General features: G+C 41.8%; 1 protein-coding gene across 2 annotated transcripts in view; it reads left to right on the top strand.

Annotated features, from left to right (window-relative positions):
- Window positions 1–13,818, top strand: part of Cenpj (centromere protein J) — a 51,138-nt gene that overhangs the window by 22,484 nt on the left and 14,836 nt on the right. For both annotated transcript variants that reach the window (XM_048341674.1, XM_048341673.1), the window contains exons 8-10: window positions 1,771–1,903; window positions 6,786–6,951; window positions 13,541–13,783. In XM_048341674.1, coding sequence (XP_048197631.1) covers window positions 1,771–1,903; window positions 6,786–6,951; window positions 13,541–13,783 — 542 coding nt within the window. The remainder of the gene's footprint in view (window positions 1–1,770; window positions 1,904–6,785; window positions 6,952–13,540; window positions 13,784–13,818) is intronic.

Genomic DNA, 13,818 nt, shown 5'->3' with positions numbered 1-13,818 from the left:
GACTACGATATATAGATCAGAGTGTTGTCCCTGAGCTTTTTTGCTCAAGACTAATACTCTATCCCTTGAGCCACAGCTTCACTTTGTGTGTTCTTTTGGTGGTTAAATGAAGGTAAGAGAGTCTTATGGACTTTCCTGCCCTGGCTAGCCAGGCTTTGAAATGTGCTCCTAAGATCTCAGCCTCAAGATTAGCTAGGATTATTGGTGTGAGCCACTGGCACTTAGATAGCAAACTTGATAAGGCAGGGACAGCTGTCGCTGTCACTCCACTGGTAAAATGTGCTTGCCCAGTATGCACAGGGTGCTGGTTTTAATCCCCCAGTACTGAAAAAAAATAGATAAAAGGGCAAAATTTTAATTTACTATTTTTTGTTTTTCACTGAGATAGTTTTCTATGTTGCCTCAGCTGTCCTATAACTTTCAACCCATTAGCCTTGGGAGTGCTGAGGTTATAGATATGCTTTACCATACCCAGCTTATACTTTCTTAAGTTAGTAGCGAAGAGTATTTTGATTTTGGCATTCATTATCCATTTAGATATCTTGTGAATTGTTCATGTTCCTTCTTCCTTTCATCCTTCCCCTCCCTTCACTCCCTTCTTCCTTCTCATTCTCTTTTTCTTTCTCCTTTTTTTCCCTCTCTTCTTTTTTTTTTTCCTGCTGGTTCTGGGGTTTGAACTCAGGGCCTTTAGCCCCTGCTTGGCTGTTTAACTCTTGGCTGGCACCTTACCACTTGATCCATGCTTTTTTTGTTGGTTGGAGATAAGAGTCTTACCGATTTTTTGGCCTGGGCTGGCTTCAAATTGAAATTCTCCAGGGTAAAAAAAGACAAACAACTACAAAAGCAATACTTGCAAAACTGTTTGGTGTAAGTGAACTGAACACCTCATGGGGGGGAGGGAAAGGGGGAGGAGGGAGGGGGGTATGAGGGACAAGGTAACAAACAGTACAAGAAATGTATCCAATGCCTAACGTAGGAAACTGTAACCTCTCTGTACATCAGTTTGATAATAAAAATTTGAAAAAAAGAAAAAAAGAAATTCTCATTTCTGCCTTCTGAATAGCTAGGATTATAGGCATGTGCCAGCAGCTCACAGCTTCATTTATGTTGTTAAGCTATATTCACTGTGCTTTAAAAAGTGGATTTGAATGATTTATTTTTATCTGTAATGTTGATCCTTTGTTAAGTTAAATTCTTAAATTTGAATTGATTTTGTTTAGAAAGCTAGACCAGCTTTATTTATTTATTCATTCATTTAGTGCTAGTACTGGCACATGAACTCAAGAGCCTGGTCACAGTCCCTTAGCTTTTCTCTCAAGGTTGATTTCACTCAACCAATTTTATGTATTTATTCACTCACTTATTCATTTATTTAGCGCTGGTACTAGTGCTTGAATTCAGTCTGGGTACAATCCCTTAGCTTTTCTCTCAATGCTGGTGCTCAACTACTTGAGTCACAGCTCCACTTCTGACTTTTGGTGGCTAACTGGATAAAGAGACTTTGCTCCTGGACTTTCCTCCTTGGGCTAGCTTCAAACTGTGATTCTCAGATCTTCATCCCCTGAGAAGCTTAGGCTCACAGGCATGCATTCCCAGTTCCTGGCTCCTAGCTCCAATTTCATTTTTATGTATTTCTTTCTATTATTTGAAGTTTTTTTTGGTAACGTATTAAAATGGCAGAAGTTTATTGTATTCTTGGCTCTTCATATTAATAGTGTTTTTTGCTATTGTAATATCTTTTATATAGTTCACTTTTGATGGTTTTTATAGGTCACAGTGCTCCATCTCAGGTTTTGAGAGAGAAGATTAATGAATTGGAAACAGAAATAGAAAAATTTAAAGCTGAGAACACATCTTTGGCTAAACTTCGTATTGAACGAGAAAGTGCCTTGGAAAAACTGAGGTAAGTTTACATCTATGAGTTGAGAAAAAAATTGCAGTGATTATAACTATAAGACTACAACTATCTGAGCCTTTTTTTTTTTTTCCCCCTGGTACTGGGGCTTGAACTCACGGCCTGGGCATTGTCAGTTTTTTTGCTCAAGGCTGGCACTTGAGGTACAGCTCCACTTCTAGCTTTTTTGGTAATGTAATTGGAGATAAGAGTTTTGAGTAGGTGTGCCTGGGCTGGCTTTTTTTTGCAGTCCTTAGATCTCAGCCTCCTGAGTAGGATTACAGGTGAGAGCCACTGGCGCCCGGTGGAGGTTGGTTTTATGAGACAGGGTTTCACTATGTAGCTCAGGCTGACCTTGAGCATGATCCTTCTGCTTCGAGTGCTAGGGTTACAGTTGTATATCACCATGCCCAAATGTGTCAAATTTAGGACCTTACCTTACTAGGCAAGTGCCTAGTGCTAAGTCACACTCCAGCTCTTTTGCTTTTAGTTTGTATTTTAGATAGCTTGGACTGATATCCTACCTCTGTCTACCTCTGTCTTCTGATTAGCTGGGATTACAAGTATGTACCACCATGTCTGGCTCTCAGTCATTTTATTTATTTATTTTATTTTATATTTTTTACCATTCCTGGGCTTGGACTCAGGGCCTGAGGACTGTCCCTGGTTTCTTCTTGCTCAAGGCTAGCACTCTGCCACTTGAGCCACAGTGCCACTTCTGGCCATTTTCTATATATGTGGTGCTGGGGAATCGAACCCAAGGCTTCATGTATACAAGGCAAGCTCTCTTGCCACTAGGCCATGTTCCCAGCCCCTAGTTAGTCATTTTATAATTTACATTTCAGTGGTATTTAGGGTCAGTGACATTTAGTTCATTTAGTGTATTGCTAGTTTAATTACCTCCTTTCTCTGTTTTCAAAACTTTTACCACCCTGGTATTCATATTTTCAGGAATCATTCCCTTTTCCTCTTCCTACTTCTTGGTAACCACTAGTCTGCTTTCTGTGTCTATAGAGTTACCTTTTCTGCATATTTCATTAAAAATGGATTTATACAATTCATATCACTCATACAATATCTGAGTGTTTGCATCTGGCATTTTTTTTTTGCTTAGCATTATATATTTAAGATTCATCTGTAGGGTTACTTTTTTGTGTGCTAGTACTAAGATTTGGACTTAGAGCCAAGAAAGAGAGTTTGGGGGCTGGGAATATGGCCTAGTGGCAAGAGTGCTTGCCTTGTATACATGAAGCCCTGGGTTCAATTCCTCAGCACCACATATATAGAAAAAGCCGGAAGTGGCACTGTGGCTCAAGTGGTAGAGTGCTAGCCTTGAGCAGAAAGAAGCCAGGACAGTGCTCAGGCCCTGAGTTCAAGCCCCAGGAATGGCAACAAAAAAAAAAAAAAAAGAGAGAGAGAGAGAGAGTTTGGCTTTTATTTTTAACCACTTGAACCATACCTCCAGTCTAGCATTTTGTGTGTGCTATCTTGCCTAGGCTGGCTTTTGAGCCTCAATCCTCCAGGTTTCAGCCTTCAGAGTAACTAGAATTATAGATCACTTGGAGCACCCAGCATAATAGCATTACTTTTAGTGACTGACTAGTATTCCAGTTGTTGCACTAGAGGCAGAGACTTGCACTTGTAATTGCAGCTACTGTTAATGTTGAACAGGATAGTCATAAGTTTGAGGCTAGCCATCTCAGAAAAATATAAAAGGCCAAGGAAAATCTATAGGACACTGATGCTTTCTTAGGCAGATTTTTCTTTCTTTCTTTTTTTTTTGATACTGAGATTTGAACTTAGGCTTTGAACTGAGTCTTGCCTCTAGCCTGGGTTTTGTTGGTTAATTGGAGATGGACTGTCACAGACTTTTCTGCCCCAACTGGCTTTGAACTTTGAAACTCCAGATCTTAACCTTTAGAGCAGCATATAACCTTGTGTGTTCCTATTTCTTGTGTTTGTGCATTCAGATGTGAACATCTAGTAGATTAGGTATCTCTCGAAAAGAAGAGTTTTCTCTAAACAGCAGTTTGGATATGTGTCTTGGGGTATTGGTTTGTAATGCAGTGATGGTTTTGTGTGCCACCGGCACCATAGCCTAATCTCCCTGTAGCTTCTTTGGCTGTGATTGCTGAGACTGGCAGTGTGGACTTTCTCATAGAGACCTGTTGGCTCTGGGTCTCTTTAAGAATTGGGACACTAACATTCATTTAGATACAGTGTAGACAGTGGAGTGTGGGTACACACAGTGTGAGAATTTTTGTAATGGATTGGTGGCTTTTGCAAATGATGGAAGTTTCCTCAGACACTGTTGCTACTTATTTCCTTCTTTTCCTTTTTCACTGTACTGAGGGTTAGACCCAGGAACTTGTTCTTGAGTTAAGCTTCTAGCCTGGCACTGTTCACTTGTGAGTGTCTGAGGTGCAGTTAGCCCTGGTTGTGAGGGAGGGAAGTATCTATCCTTTGACTAGAAAGTGATGTGGGCTTTGGTGCATTGCAGGGAGAGGTGGTAGTGGGAACCCCAGTTTCGCTGTGGGTGCTCATACCCAGTTTGGTCAGCAGTGTGTGGTCAGACAGGCTGTGCAACAGCTGATTAGGGAGTAGCCCTACAGGTGTGCTGAGAGGGAGAGGTTGTGTTTATTGCTTTCTGCTGTTATTGTGGGTTTGTTTACTTAGCTGTGGAGCAGGGCTAATGCCAGGGCTTTTTTTTTTTTTTTTGGCCAGTCCTGGGGCTTGGACTCAGGGCCTGAGCACTGTCCCTGGCTTCTTTTTTGCTCAAGGCTAGCTAGCACTCTGCCACTTGAGCCACAGCGCCACTTCTGGCCATTTTCTGTATATGTGGTGCTGGGGAATCAAACCCAGGGCTTCAAGTACACAAGGCAAGCACTCTTGCCACTAGGCCATATCCCCAGCCCAATGCCAGGGCTTTTCTTCCCTGCTTCATCTAGCTGTAGTTTTTGGGGGTGGAGGGAGCAAGGGCAGAATGGGTTGAGAAGTGGTGGCTTCTGCCACCAACTGTGAAACCAGGGTGGTGGAAGCCAGGATAGTTTGTGTCTCTTATCACAATGTTGTCCTGGCTCTCTGGCTCTAACAAGATTTTTCTGTTGGTTTTTTGTTTGTTTGTTTTTGTTTTTGTCCTGCTTATTTCTATTGTCCTCCCATGGTCATTTACCTGAAAATGCACCTGTTGCTTTAGTTGTTGGTGAAGGAGCAGGTGAGTGCTAGTACTTTGATTCCATTACCTGGAACCTCATAATCTGTTTTGTCTCTTTAAATTCTTTCAACAGGCATTTCCTAGAACAGGGTTTGAAACTCTTGTCAGCTTGGGGGTTTGGCTTAGGATTCATCCCAAAGTCTCCCCTGCATGCCTGCCACAGGATTGGGACTGGAGGACGGTAGCTGCTATGCCAGTACTGAAGTTCTGGTATTCCTAGTCTTTTTTTTTTTTGCTAGTCCTGGGGCTTGAACTCAGGGCCTGAGCACTCTCCCTGGCTTCTCTTTGCTCAAGGCTAGCACTCTACTATTTGAGCCACAGCACCACCTCTGGCTTTTTCTGTTTATGTGGTGCTGAGGAATTGAACCCAGGGCTCCATGCATGCTAGGCAAGCACTCTACTGCTAAGCCACATTCCCAGTCCCTCCTAGCCTTTCTTCAGTCAGTATTTCCTAGGATGGCAAATGTCTTCTAGCTACCTGGGAGTAGAGGCTTCCAGCTTCTGCAGCTCAGTAATTGATTAGTAGGAGGACCATTTCCTAGAATTTCCTACTCTAGAATCTACCTTGACACTAGACCTCTATTTCTTTTCTAAAACCTGAAAAATGATAACCTCAGGAATCCAAATAAGGAATTATAGATAAGAATTAATCTATTTAACAAGGACATTTAGTATTATATTTGTATTCTGAGGTGTGTTTAAAAATAAGATTCTGATGGGGCTGGGAATATGGCCTAGTGGTAGAGTGCTTGCCTGGCATACATGAAGCCCTGGGCTTCCTTAGCCCCACATATAAAGAACGAAAAAAAAAATCAGATTCTGAGTACTGTTGCTCATGTCTAATCCTGGCTACTCAGAAGGTTGAGATCTAACGATTGCTGTTCAAAGCCAGTCCAGGTAGGAAAATAAAATACATGAGACTCCTTACCTCCAATTAACCATCAAAAAGATGGTGGTGGAGTTGTGGGTCAAGTGGTAGAGCATTAGCCTTGACCAAAAATGGTCAGAGACAGTGCCTAGGCCAAGACCAAACCCTAGACCCTACACTAAAAAAAAACAACGAAAAAAAGCAAATTCTGAAGAGCAGTTTGTTAATTTTTAATGGCAAAAGTATTTGTCTTTTAAGTTATGTATTTTAAATAGATGCTTATTGTAAATAGTAATATGATTAAAAGTTGAGCATTTAGCTGGGTGTTGGTAGCTTATGCCTATAATATTAGCTCCTTAAGGAGTGTGAGATCTTAGGATCACAGTTTGGTGCCATCTGGGGCAGACAAATCCAAACCCTAGGCGCTCTCCTTAAGTTTTTTCACTTAATGCTGATGCTTTACCACTTGAGCCATAGCTCCACTTCTGGATTTTTGGTGGTTTATTGGAGCTAAAAATCTCATGTACTTTCCTGTCCTGGCTGGCTTCAAATCATGATCCTCAGATCTCAGCCTCCTGAGTAGCTAGGATTACAGGTGTGAACCACCAGTGGCCTGGCCTTTTTTGTTTTGAGGTGGCATCCAGTTGTGTTACTCAGGCTTGTTTTGAACTGTTGGACTAAAGGCATCTTTCTCCTACTTTGGCCTCCCAAGTGCTAGGACACTAGGTATACTCTGCTATACTTGCACATATGTGGAATATTATTTTGACATGGCCCCATTTGGTGACAACATGGTTTGGTCATTGTAGGAAAGAAATTGCAGACTTTGAGCAACAGAAAGCCAAAGAACTGGCTCGAATAGAAGAGCTTAAAAAGGAGGAAATGAGGAAGCTACAAAAGGAACGTAAAATTTTTGAAAAATACACTACAACTGCAAGGTCTTTTCCGGATAAAAAGGAACGTGAGGAAATACAGGTATGATGGCTTTTAACATTATACTCCTAAGTGTGTAAAGATGAGATGTGGAAGAAACTCAAGTGATTTGATATGTCGAAGAGGAGCTGGCTATCATTTTATCATTTATTCCTTAAATATTCTGAGATTGCATTAGATAAATTCTTCCTGTCTTACTTTTTTAAAGCGTATAAGATAGCATTTTTCCTCTTAGACTTTTGCATAGGGATCATAGATGAACTAACAAATCATGAGCAATGCAATGTTTAGTATCTTGTTAATTTTTTTTACCTATCACATAGATAGGTAGATCTGTTTATTTTGAAGCACTTACACTAACTAGGTACTTACTTCTAAGACATATACAATGAGAAGCCAAGTAATTAGTTTTTTCTCTTCAGAGTTACAAATGAGAAGACTATAACTTAAAAAGAACAAATGCAGGGCTGGGATGAAGTGCAGTGGCAAAGTACTTGCCTAGCAAGGTGTGACCCCCAGTACCAAAAAAAAAAAAAAAAGAAGTGCAGCTGGGTGCAGGTGGCTGGCTCATGCTTCTAATCCTAGGTCCTTAGAAGGCTAAGGTCTGAGATTCGCAGTTCCAAGTCAGCCTGGTCAAGAAAGCCCATGAAACTCCTATCTCCAGTTAACTACCAAGAAAGCTATAAGTGAAGCTGTGGCTTAAGTGGTATAGCACTAGCATTGAACAAAAAAATGCTTAGGAAATAGCACCCAGGGGTTGGGAATATGGCCTAGTGGCAAGAGTGCTTGCCTCATATACATGAAGCCCTGGGTTTGATTCCCCAGCACCACATATATAGAAAATGGCCAGAAGTGATGCTGTTGCTCAAGTGGCAAAGTGCTAGCCTTGAGCAAAAAGAAGCCAGGGACAGTGCTCAGGCCCTGAGTCCAAGGCCCAGGACTGGCCCCCCCCCCAAAAAAAAAAAAAAAGAAATAGCACCCAGGCCTCTAGTTCAAGCTCCAGGACTGGCATAAAAAATAAAATAAAACAAATGCATTCCTTTTCGTGTGTGTGTGTGTGTGTGTGTGTGTGTGTGTGTGCGCGTGCGTGTGTGTGTTCGTACCAGGGCCGAACTCAGGATCTCACGTCCCCACTTGGCATTTTTTTTTCTCAAGGCTGGCACTCTCCTACTGATCTACAGCTCCACTTTCAGCTTTTTGCTGGTTAATAGGAGGTAAGAGTCTCATTGGCTTTTCTGCCCAGGCTGGCTTTGAACAATAATTCTCAGATCTCAGATTTCTTGCGTAGCTAGCTGTGAATTATTGTTCCTTGGTACAAATGTTTTTTTGGTCTGAGACTGGGACTTAAACTAGATACTTACTACTTTTGCTCATTGGCTAGTGGTCTACCAACTGAATCATGCCTCTCACTCCTAAATGCATTTTTTTTATTAAGACTCTAACCCTAAAGCTGGTGCTGGTGGCTCACATCTGTAATCCTGTCTACTCAGGAGGCTGACATCTTTGGATTGCATTTAGAAGCCAGCCTTAGGGACAGTAAAATGGTGGGACTCCTATCTCTACCTAGCCACAGAAAAAACTGAAAGTGGCAAGTGGCGCTGTGGCTCAAGTGGTAGAGTGCTAGCTCTGAGCAAAAGGAGCTCTGGGACAGCACTCAGGCCCAGAGTTCAAGCCCCAGGACTGGCAAAAACAAAACCAAAAACAGATATGTAAACCTAGCAGTCATAGGTATGTGTATATATATATATATATATGTGTATATATATATTTATGTCATATTCAAAGGGTACTAAGAGAAAACAAAACCAACTTGGACAGCAAAATATTCAGTAAAAATAAAAGTAATGTTAGATTTCATCAAAGTTAAAATTTCAACTTGTCAATTATCTATGGCTATCTATTGTCCATTTCTTGAGTAAAGTGCAAAGGACTCTTCTACTTTTTTTTCTTTTTCTTTTGGTGACAGCCCTGGTGCTTAAACTCAGGGCCTGGACACTGTCCCTGGGCTTTTGTGTTTAAGGCTAGTATTCTACCACTTGAGCCACTGACACAGCTCTACTTTTGGCTTTGGGGGTTAATTTGAGCTGTGAATCTCATGGACTTTTTTGCCTGTGCTAGTTTTAAACTGTGATCCTCAGATTTCAACCTCCTGAATAGCAAGGATTATAGGTGTGAACTGCTGGCTTTCCATTTTTTAAATACTAGTGCCTTTGAGTCTGTCCTTTCCTTTTTTCCTTTCCTGTATTATATGGCTTCCTTGAGCAATCTCAGCACATAATATACTGCTCAGGATGGCCTTTTTTTGTTATGGTTGGTCTTTCTTTCCCTTTCTTTTCCTTTTCCTTCTTTTCTTCCTTCTTATTTTGAATTTCTTATTTTAGGATCTGTGTATAGTCTAGTCTGGCATCAAACTTGTCCTTCTGCCTCAGTATCCTAAGCGGCTTGTATTTCAGATACCCAGCTCAAGATGTTTAGTTCTATTAACTTACCTATTTAAAGGACAGATTCTACAATGTTTTGGTTAATGCTCAGTTTACTAAAGCTACTATGTTAGATTTTGATAATTTATTAAAATTTTTATTAAAATGTATGTATGTTTTTTTAAAAAATTATTTCTTTATTGTCAACGTGATGTACAGAGCGATTACAGTTTCCTACGTAAGGCATTGCATACATTTCTTTTCTTTTTTCTTTTTTTTTTTTTTTGCCAGTCAGGGCCTGAGCACTGTTCCTGGCTTCTTTTTGCTCAAGGCTAGCACGCTGACACTTGAGCCACAGCGCCACTTCTGGCCGTCTTCTATATATGTGGTGCTGAGGAATCAAACCTAGGGCTTCATGTATACGAGGCAAGCACTCTTGCCACTAGACCATATTCCCAGCCCTGTATGTATGTTTTTTGTTGTTGTGTGGAACTAACAATTGAACTCAAGTGTTCTGCACATGCTAGGCAAGTGTTGAGCTGTTCTAAACAAATTTTTATGAAAGGAAAGATTTATTTCTATTGAAAAGGTACAGGAAGATATAAACATTTCCATCTCTTATTCTGTCTAATTCTAACCACTGTTTTTTTTGTTATTTTTTTAGTTCTAGAGCTTTGAACTCAGGGCCTATGCTTGTTGGACAGTCAGGCCCTTTACCATTTGCGTCATTCTGCCAGCCCTTTCCTACCCTTTTTTCAAAATATTTTTAGGCTGAGTGCAGTGGTTTACACCTTTAATTCTAGCTATGAAAACAGTTGGAAACCGTGCTGGGGTGAGGCTAAACTAGCATGGAAGACCCTGGATTCAAACCACAAAAAAGGTAAACTGAGGCTTGAACTCAGGGTCTTACACGTGTGATAGTTTATTTTCTGTCTAGGCTGGTGCTTTGCCACTTGAGCCATCCCTCCACTTCTGGCTTTTTTTTTTTAAACTTCTCACTTTTTACTAGTTAATTGGAGATGAGTCTCATGGACTTTTCTGCCCAGGTTGGCTTTGAGCTTCAGTCTTCAGATAGCTTCCAGAGATTATAGGCATGAGCCATCAGTGTCCAGCTAGTAATATTTTTTTGCTGTAGCATATTTCAAAGTATACATAAAAATAATAAGAATAAAACAATGAATTTTCCAGTGATTAGCCAGTACTTATTTTAGCTTTGTAATTTCATTTCTCTGAACACCACTTTTTGGAGTGGTTCATGCCACGTTTTAAAATTCTGACCTTCTCTTTTCTTCCTAACTCTCCTCCTGCTCCATTAGTTCCCTAGCCTCAACCCCTTTGTCTTCCTTCTGTCTCTGTGTCCCTGCTATTTTGAGCCCTCCCTTAAGGCACTGTTACCTGACTCACACACTGATTTCCCCTCCATTTCCTTTCTCTCCATATTAATCCATTTTCACTTATTGCTGATTCTCTTCATCGGTTAAAAATGTAGTTGTTTTTTAAGCAAAAATCTCTCTTGCTTGTCAGTCACCTGTAATCCTAGCTACTCAGAGGCTGATATCTGTAGATTATAGTTTGAAACCAGCCTGGGCAGGAAAGTTTGTGAGACTCTTAACCTCCAGTTAGTCACTGGAAAAGCCTGAAGTGGAGCTATAGCCCAAATGGTAGAGTGCTAGCTTTGAGTAAAAATACTCAGGGGTTGTTCCCAGAGCCCTGAGTTCAAGCCCCAGAACTGGTACCAAAAATATCTCTCAGCACCACACCCCTGTTTCTTTCTCTTTGCAGCAATACTCCTGGGGAAGTATTGTCCATATCCCCATCTCCAGATGTCATTGTTGTTTTCTTCCCACATAATTCCATCCCACTTATTCACCATTTGCTATGAGGTTACGATGCCTAGCTTAGGATGATAGGTGCATGTCACTGGGCCCTGCAGTGGATTGAGATGGGGGTCTTGTGAACTTTTCTGTTTGGGCTGGCTTCAGCCTTGAGTCATCCTGTTCCTAGCCTTTCAAGTAGCTAAGATGACATGTGTGAGCCATCAGTGTCTGGTTATTTTTGAGATGGGGTCTTGCTCCTGCCTGCCAGGACTGTGATTCCCCATTTTATACTTCCTGATACTGCTGAGGAAACAGGCACTTTTCACTGTATCCAACTTTATTCCATTGAGAGATGGAGTCTCAAGGATTTTTCCACAGGCTGGCCTGGAATCATCCCATCTGAGCCTCTCATAACTTAGAATGCCAAGTGTATGCTGCTGTGCCCATCTGAGGAGATTGCATGAGCTTTTCTGCATGTATTGGTCTCAAACTGTGATGGTCCCAGTCTCAGCCTTCCCAGTAGTGAGGGTTATGTGTGGACCACCAGTTCTTGGCTTCTGTTCAGATTTTTTTTTTTTTTTTGGGCCAGTCCTAGGCCGTGAACTCAGGGCCTGAGCACTGTCCCTGGCTTCTTTTTTTGCTCAAGGCTAGCACTCTGCCACTTGAGCTATAGCGCCACTTCTGGCCATTTTCTGTATATGTGGTGCTGAGGAATCGAACCCAGGGCCTCATGTATACGAGGCAAGCACTCTTGCCACTAGGCCATATTCCCAGCCCAATCTACAATTTTTTTTTTTTTGGCCAGTCCTGGGCCTTGGACTCCGGGCCTGAGCACTGTCCCTGGCTTCTTCCCGCTCAAGGCTAGCACTCTGCCACTTGAGCCACAGCGCCGCTTCTGGCCGTTTTCTGTATATGTGGTGCTGGGGAATCGAACCTAGGGCCTCGTGTATCCGAGGCAGGCACTCTTGCCACTAGGCTATATCCCCAGCCCCCCAATCTACAATTTTTAAAATAAGGAATCTGATGCTTAGGGAGGTTAGTGATTTTGTTTAAAGAACTTTCAAGACTAGGATCTGAGATTGATCTTCTCAAATCTGAGTCCAGCTGCCTGCTTGTGGGGTGGCAGCCCTGACAAGAGACCTTGAGCTTCTTTGGCCTTTGAGTTTCTCCTGAGGTACAGCGGCTGTGAGATCTACATGGGTGCGTGTTGCTGAGGTGATTTGGGCTCTCACCATTTCCAGCCTCCCATCTGTGTGCTTGCTGTCTTGCTTTTGTTCTTGCTGGCTTCTTAGCTCTCTGCTTCCCTGAGACTTACCTGCATATGCTCCTTATTAGCTCCTTGCCATGTCCTGATAGCTGTCTTGATTTCGGTTTGTATACTTATACTTTGCTTGTAGATATTGCTAACAGGTTCTTTACATGTTGCATTTAGTCCATCTGAAATGTTTCATGTCTGTCCCCCCTCCCCTCCTGTTTTTGTTTTTGTTTTTTTTTTTTGCCAATATTGAGGCCTGAACTCAAGGTCTTTGTGCTGTCTTTGAGTGTTTTTTTTTTTTTTCTCTCAAGGCAGGCTCTCTGCCACTTGAGGCACAGTTCTACTTCTGCTTTTTTTTTTTCTCCTTTTTTTTTCTGATTAATTGGAGATAAAGAGTCTCTTGTATTTTCCTGTCTGGGCTGGTTTTGAACTTCATTCCTCAGATCGCAGCTTCTCAAGTAGCCAGGATTATAGCCGTGAGCCACTAGGCCTGTCTGCAACTCATGTTCTTAATACCTGTTTATTCTCATGAATTTTAAACAGAATCAGTGTCAGGACTAGTTTCAGTCTTTAACTTTTCCTTCACCAAATTGGGGAGTATGTCTATATATGAACTCAGGGCCTGGGTGCTGTCCCTGAGCTTTATTGCACAAGGCTGGTGATCTACCTACCACTTGAGCCCCAGCTCCACTTCCAGCTTTTTTTTGTGACAAGGATATTGTAGACTTTCCTGCAGGGGCTTGCTTCAAACTGTGAGTCACAGATTTTAGTCTCATGAGTAGCTAGGATTACAAGCATGAGCCACCAGAGCCTGGCTATTTTTAAACCAAGTATCACCAAAGCTCCTTTCTTCCTCTTTTACTTAGTATCTTAGCTTAGGCCTTTATCACTTCATGCTGTGTACTTGCAGTCACCTCCTGAGCCATGGGACCTCCACTTTCTCCTGACTTCTGGATTAATGGTTGATGTTATAAGTTAAAGCACCAGCCTGTACCTTACTTTGCCTTCCTGAAAATTCTAGTGTCATTTATTCTGCTGCCCGTGGTAGGCTGACAGTTTGATGTCATTGACATGTCCCTTTTACATTGTTTTTCATCTTCATTACATGTTGTTTTAATTCTAGCATTTGTTTTTGAAAGGCTTTGAAACAGCAAATAGCAGATTTACAAGAAGATCTGAAAAGGAAGGAAGCAAAATGGTCCAGTGCACAGGGCCGTCTGAGAAGCCAGATAGAAATGTTAGTCAAAGAGAACACAGACCTCCGAGAAGAGATCAAAGTGATGGAAAGATTTCGACTAGATGCCTGGAAGAGGGCAGAAGCCATTGAGAGTAGCCCCAAGACCTACCGATGTGGGACTGCCACAAAGAAAGAGAAGTCTGTGGTAAGTTTGGGGCAGCTGGTTTTGCCAGGTCAGGG

This window comes from Perognathus longimembris, chromosome 3, assembly GCF_023159225.1.
Source record: "Perognathus longimembris pacificus isolate PPM17 chromosome 3, ASM2315922v1, whole genome shotgun sequence".
Classification (NCBI taxonomy): domain Eukaryota; kingdom Metazoa; phylum Chordata; class Mammalia; order Rodentia; family Heteromyidae; genus Perognathus; species Perognathus longimembris.
This window is presented reverse-complemented; position numbering and strand designations above follow the sequence as displayed.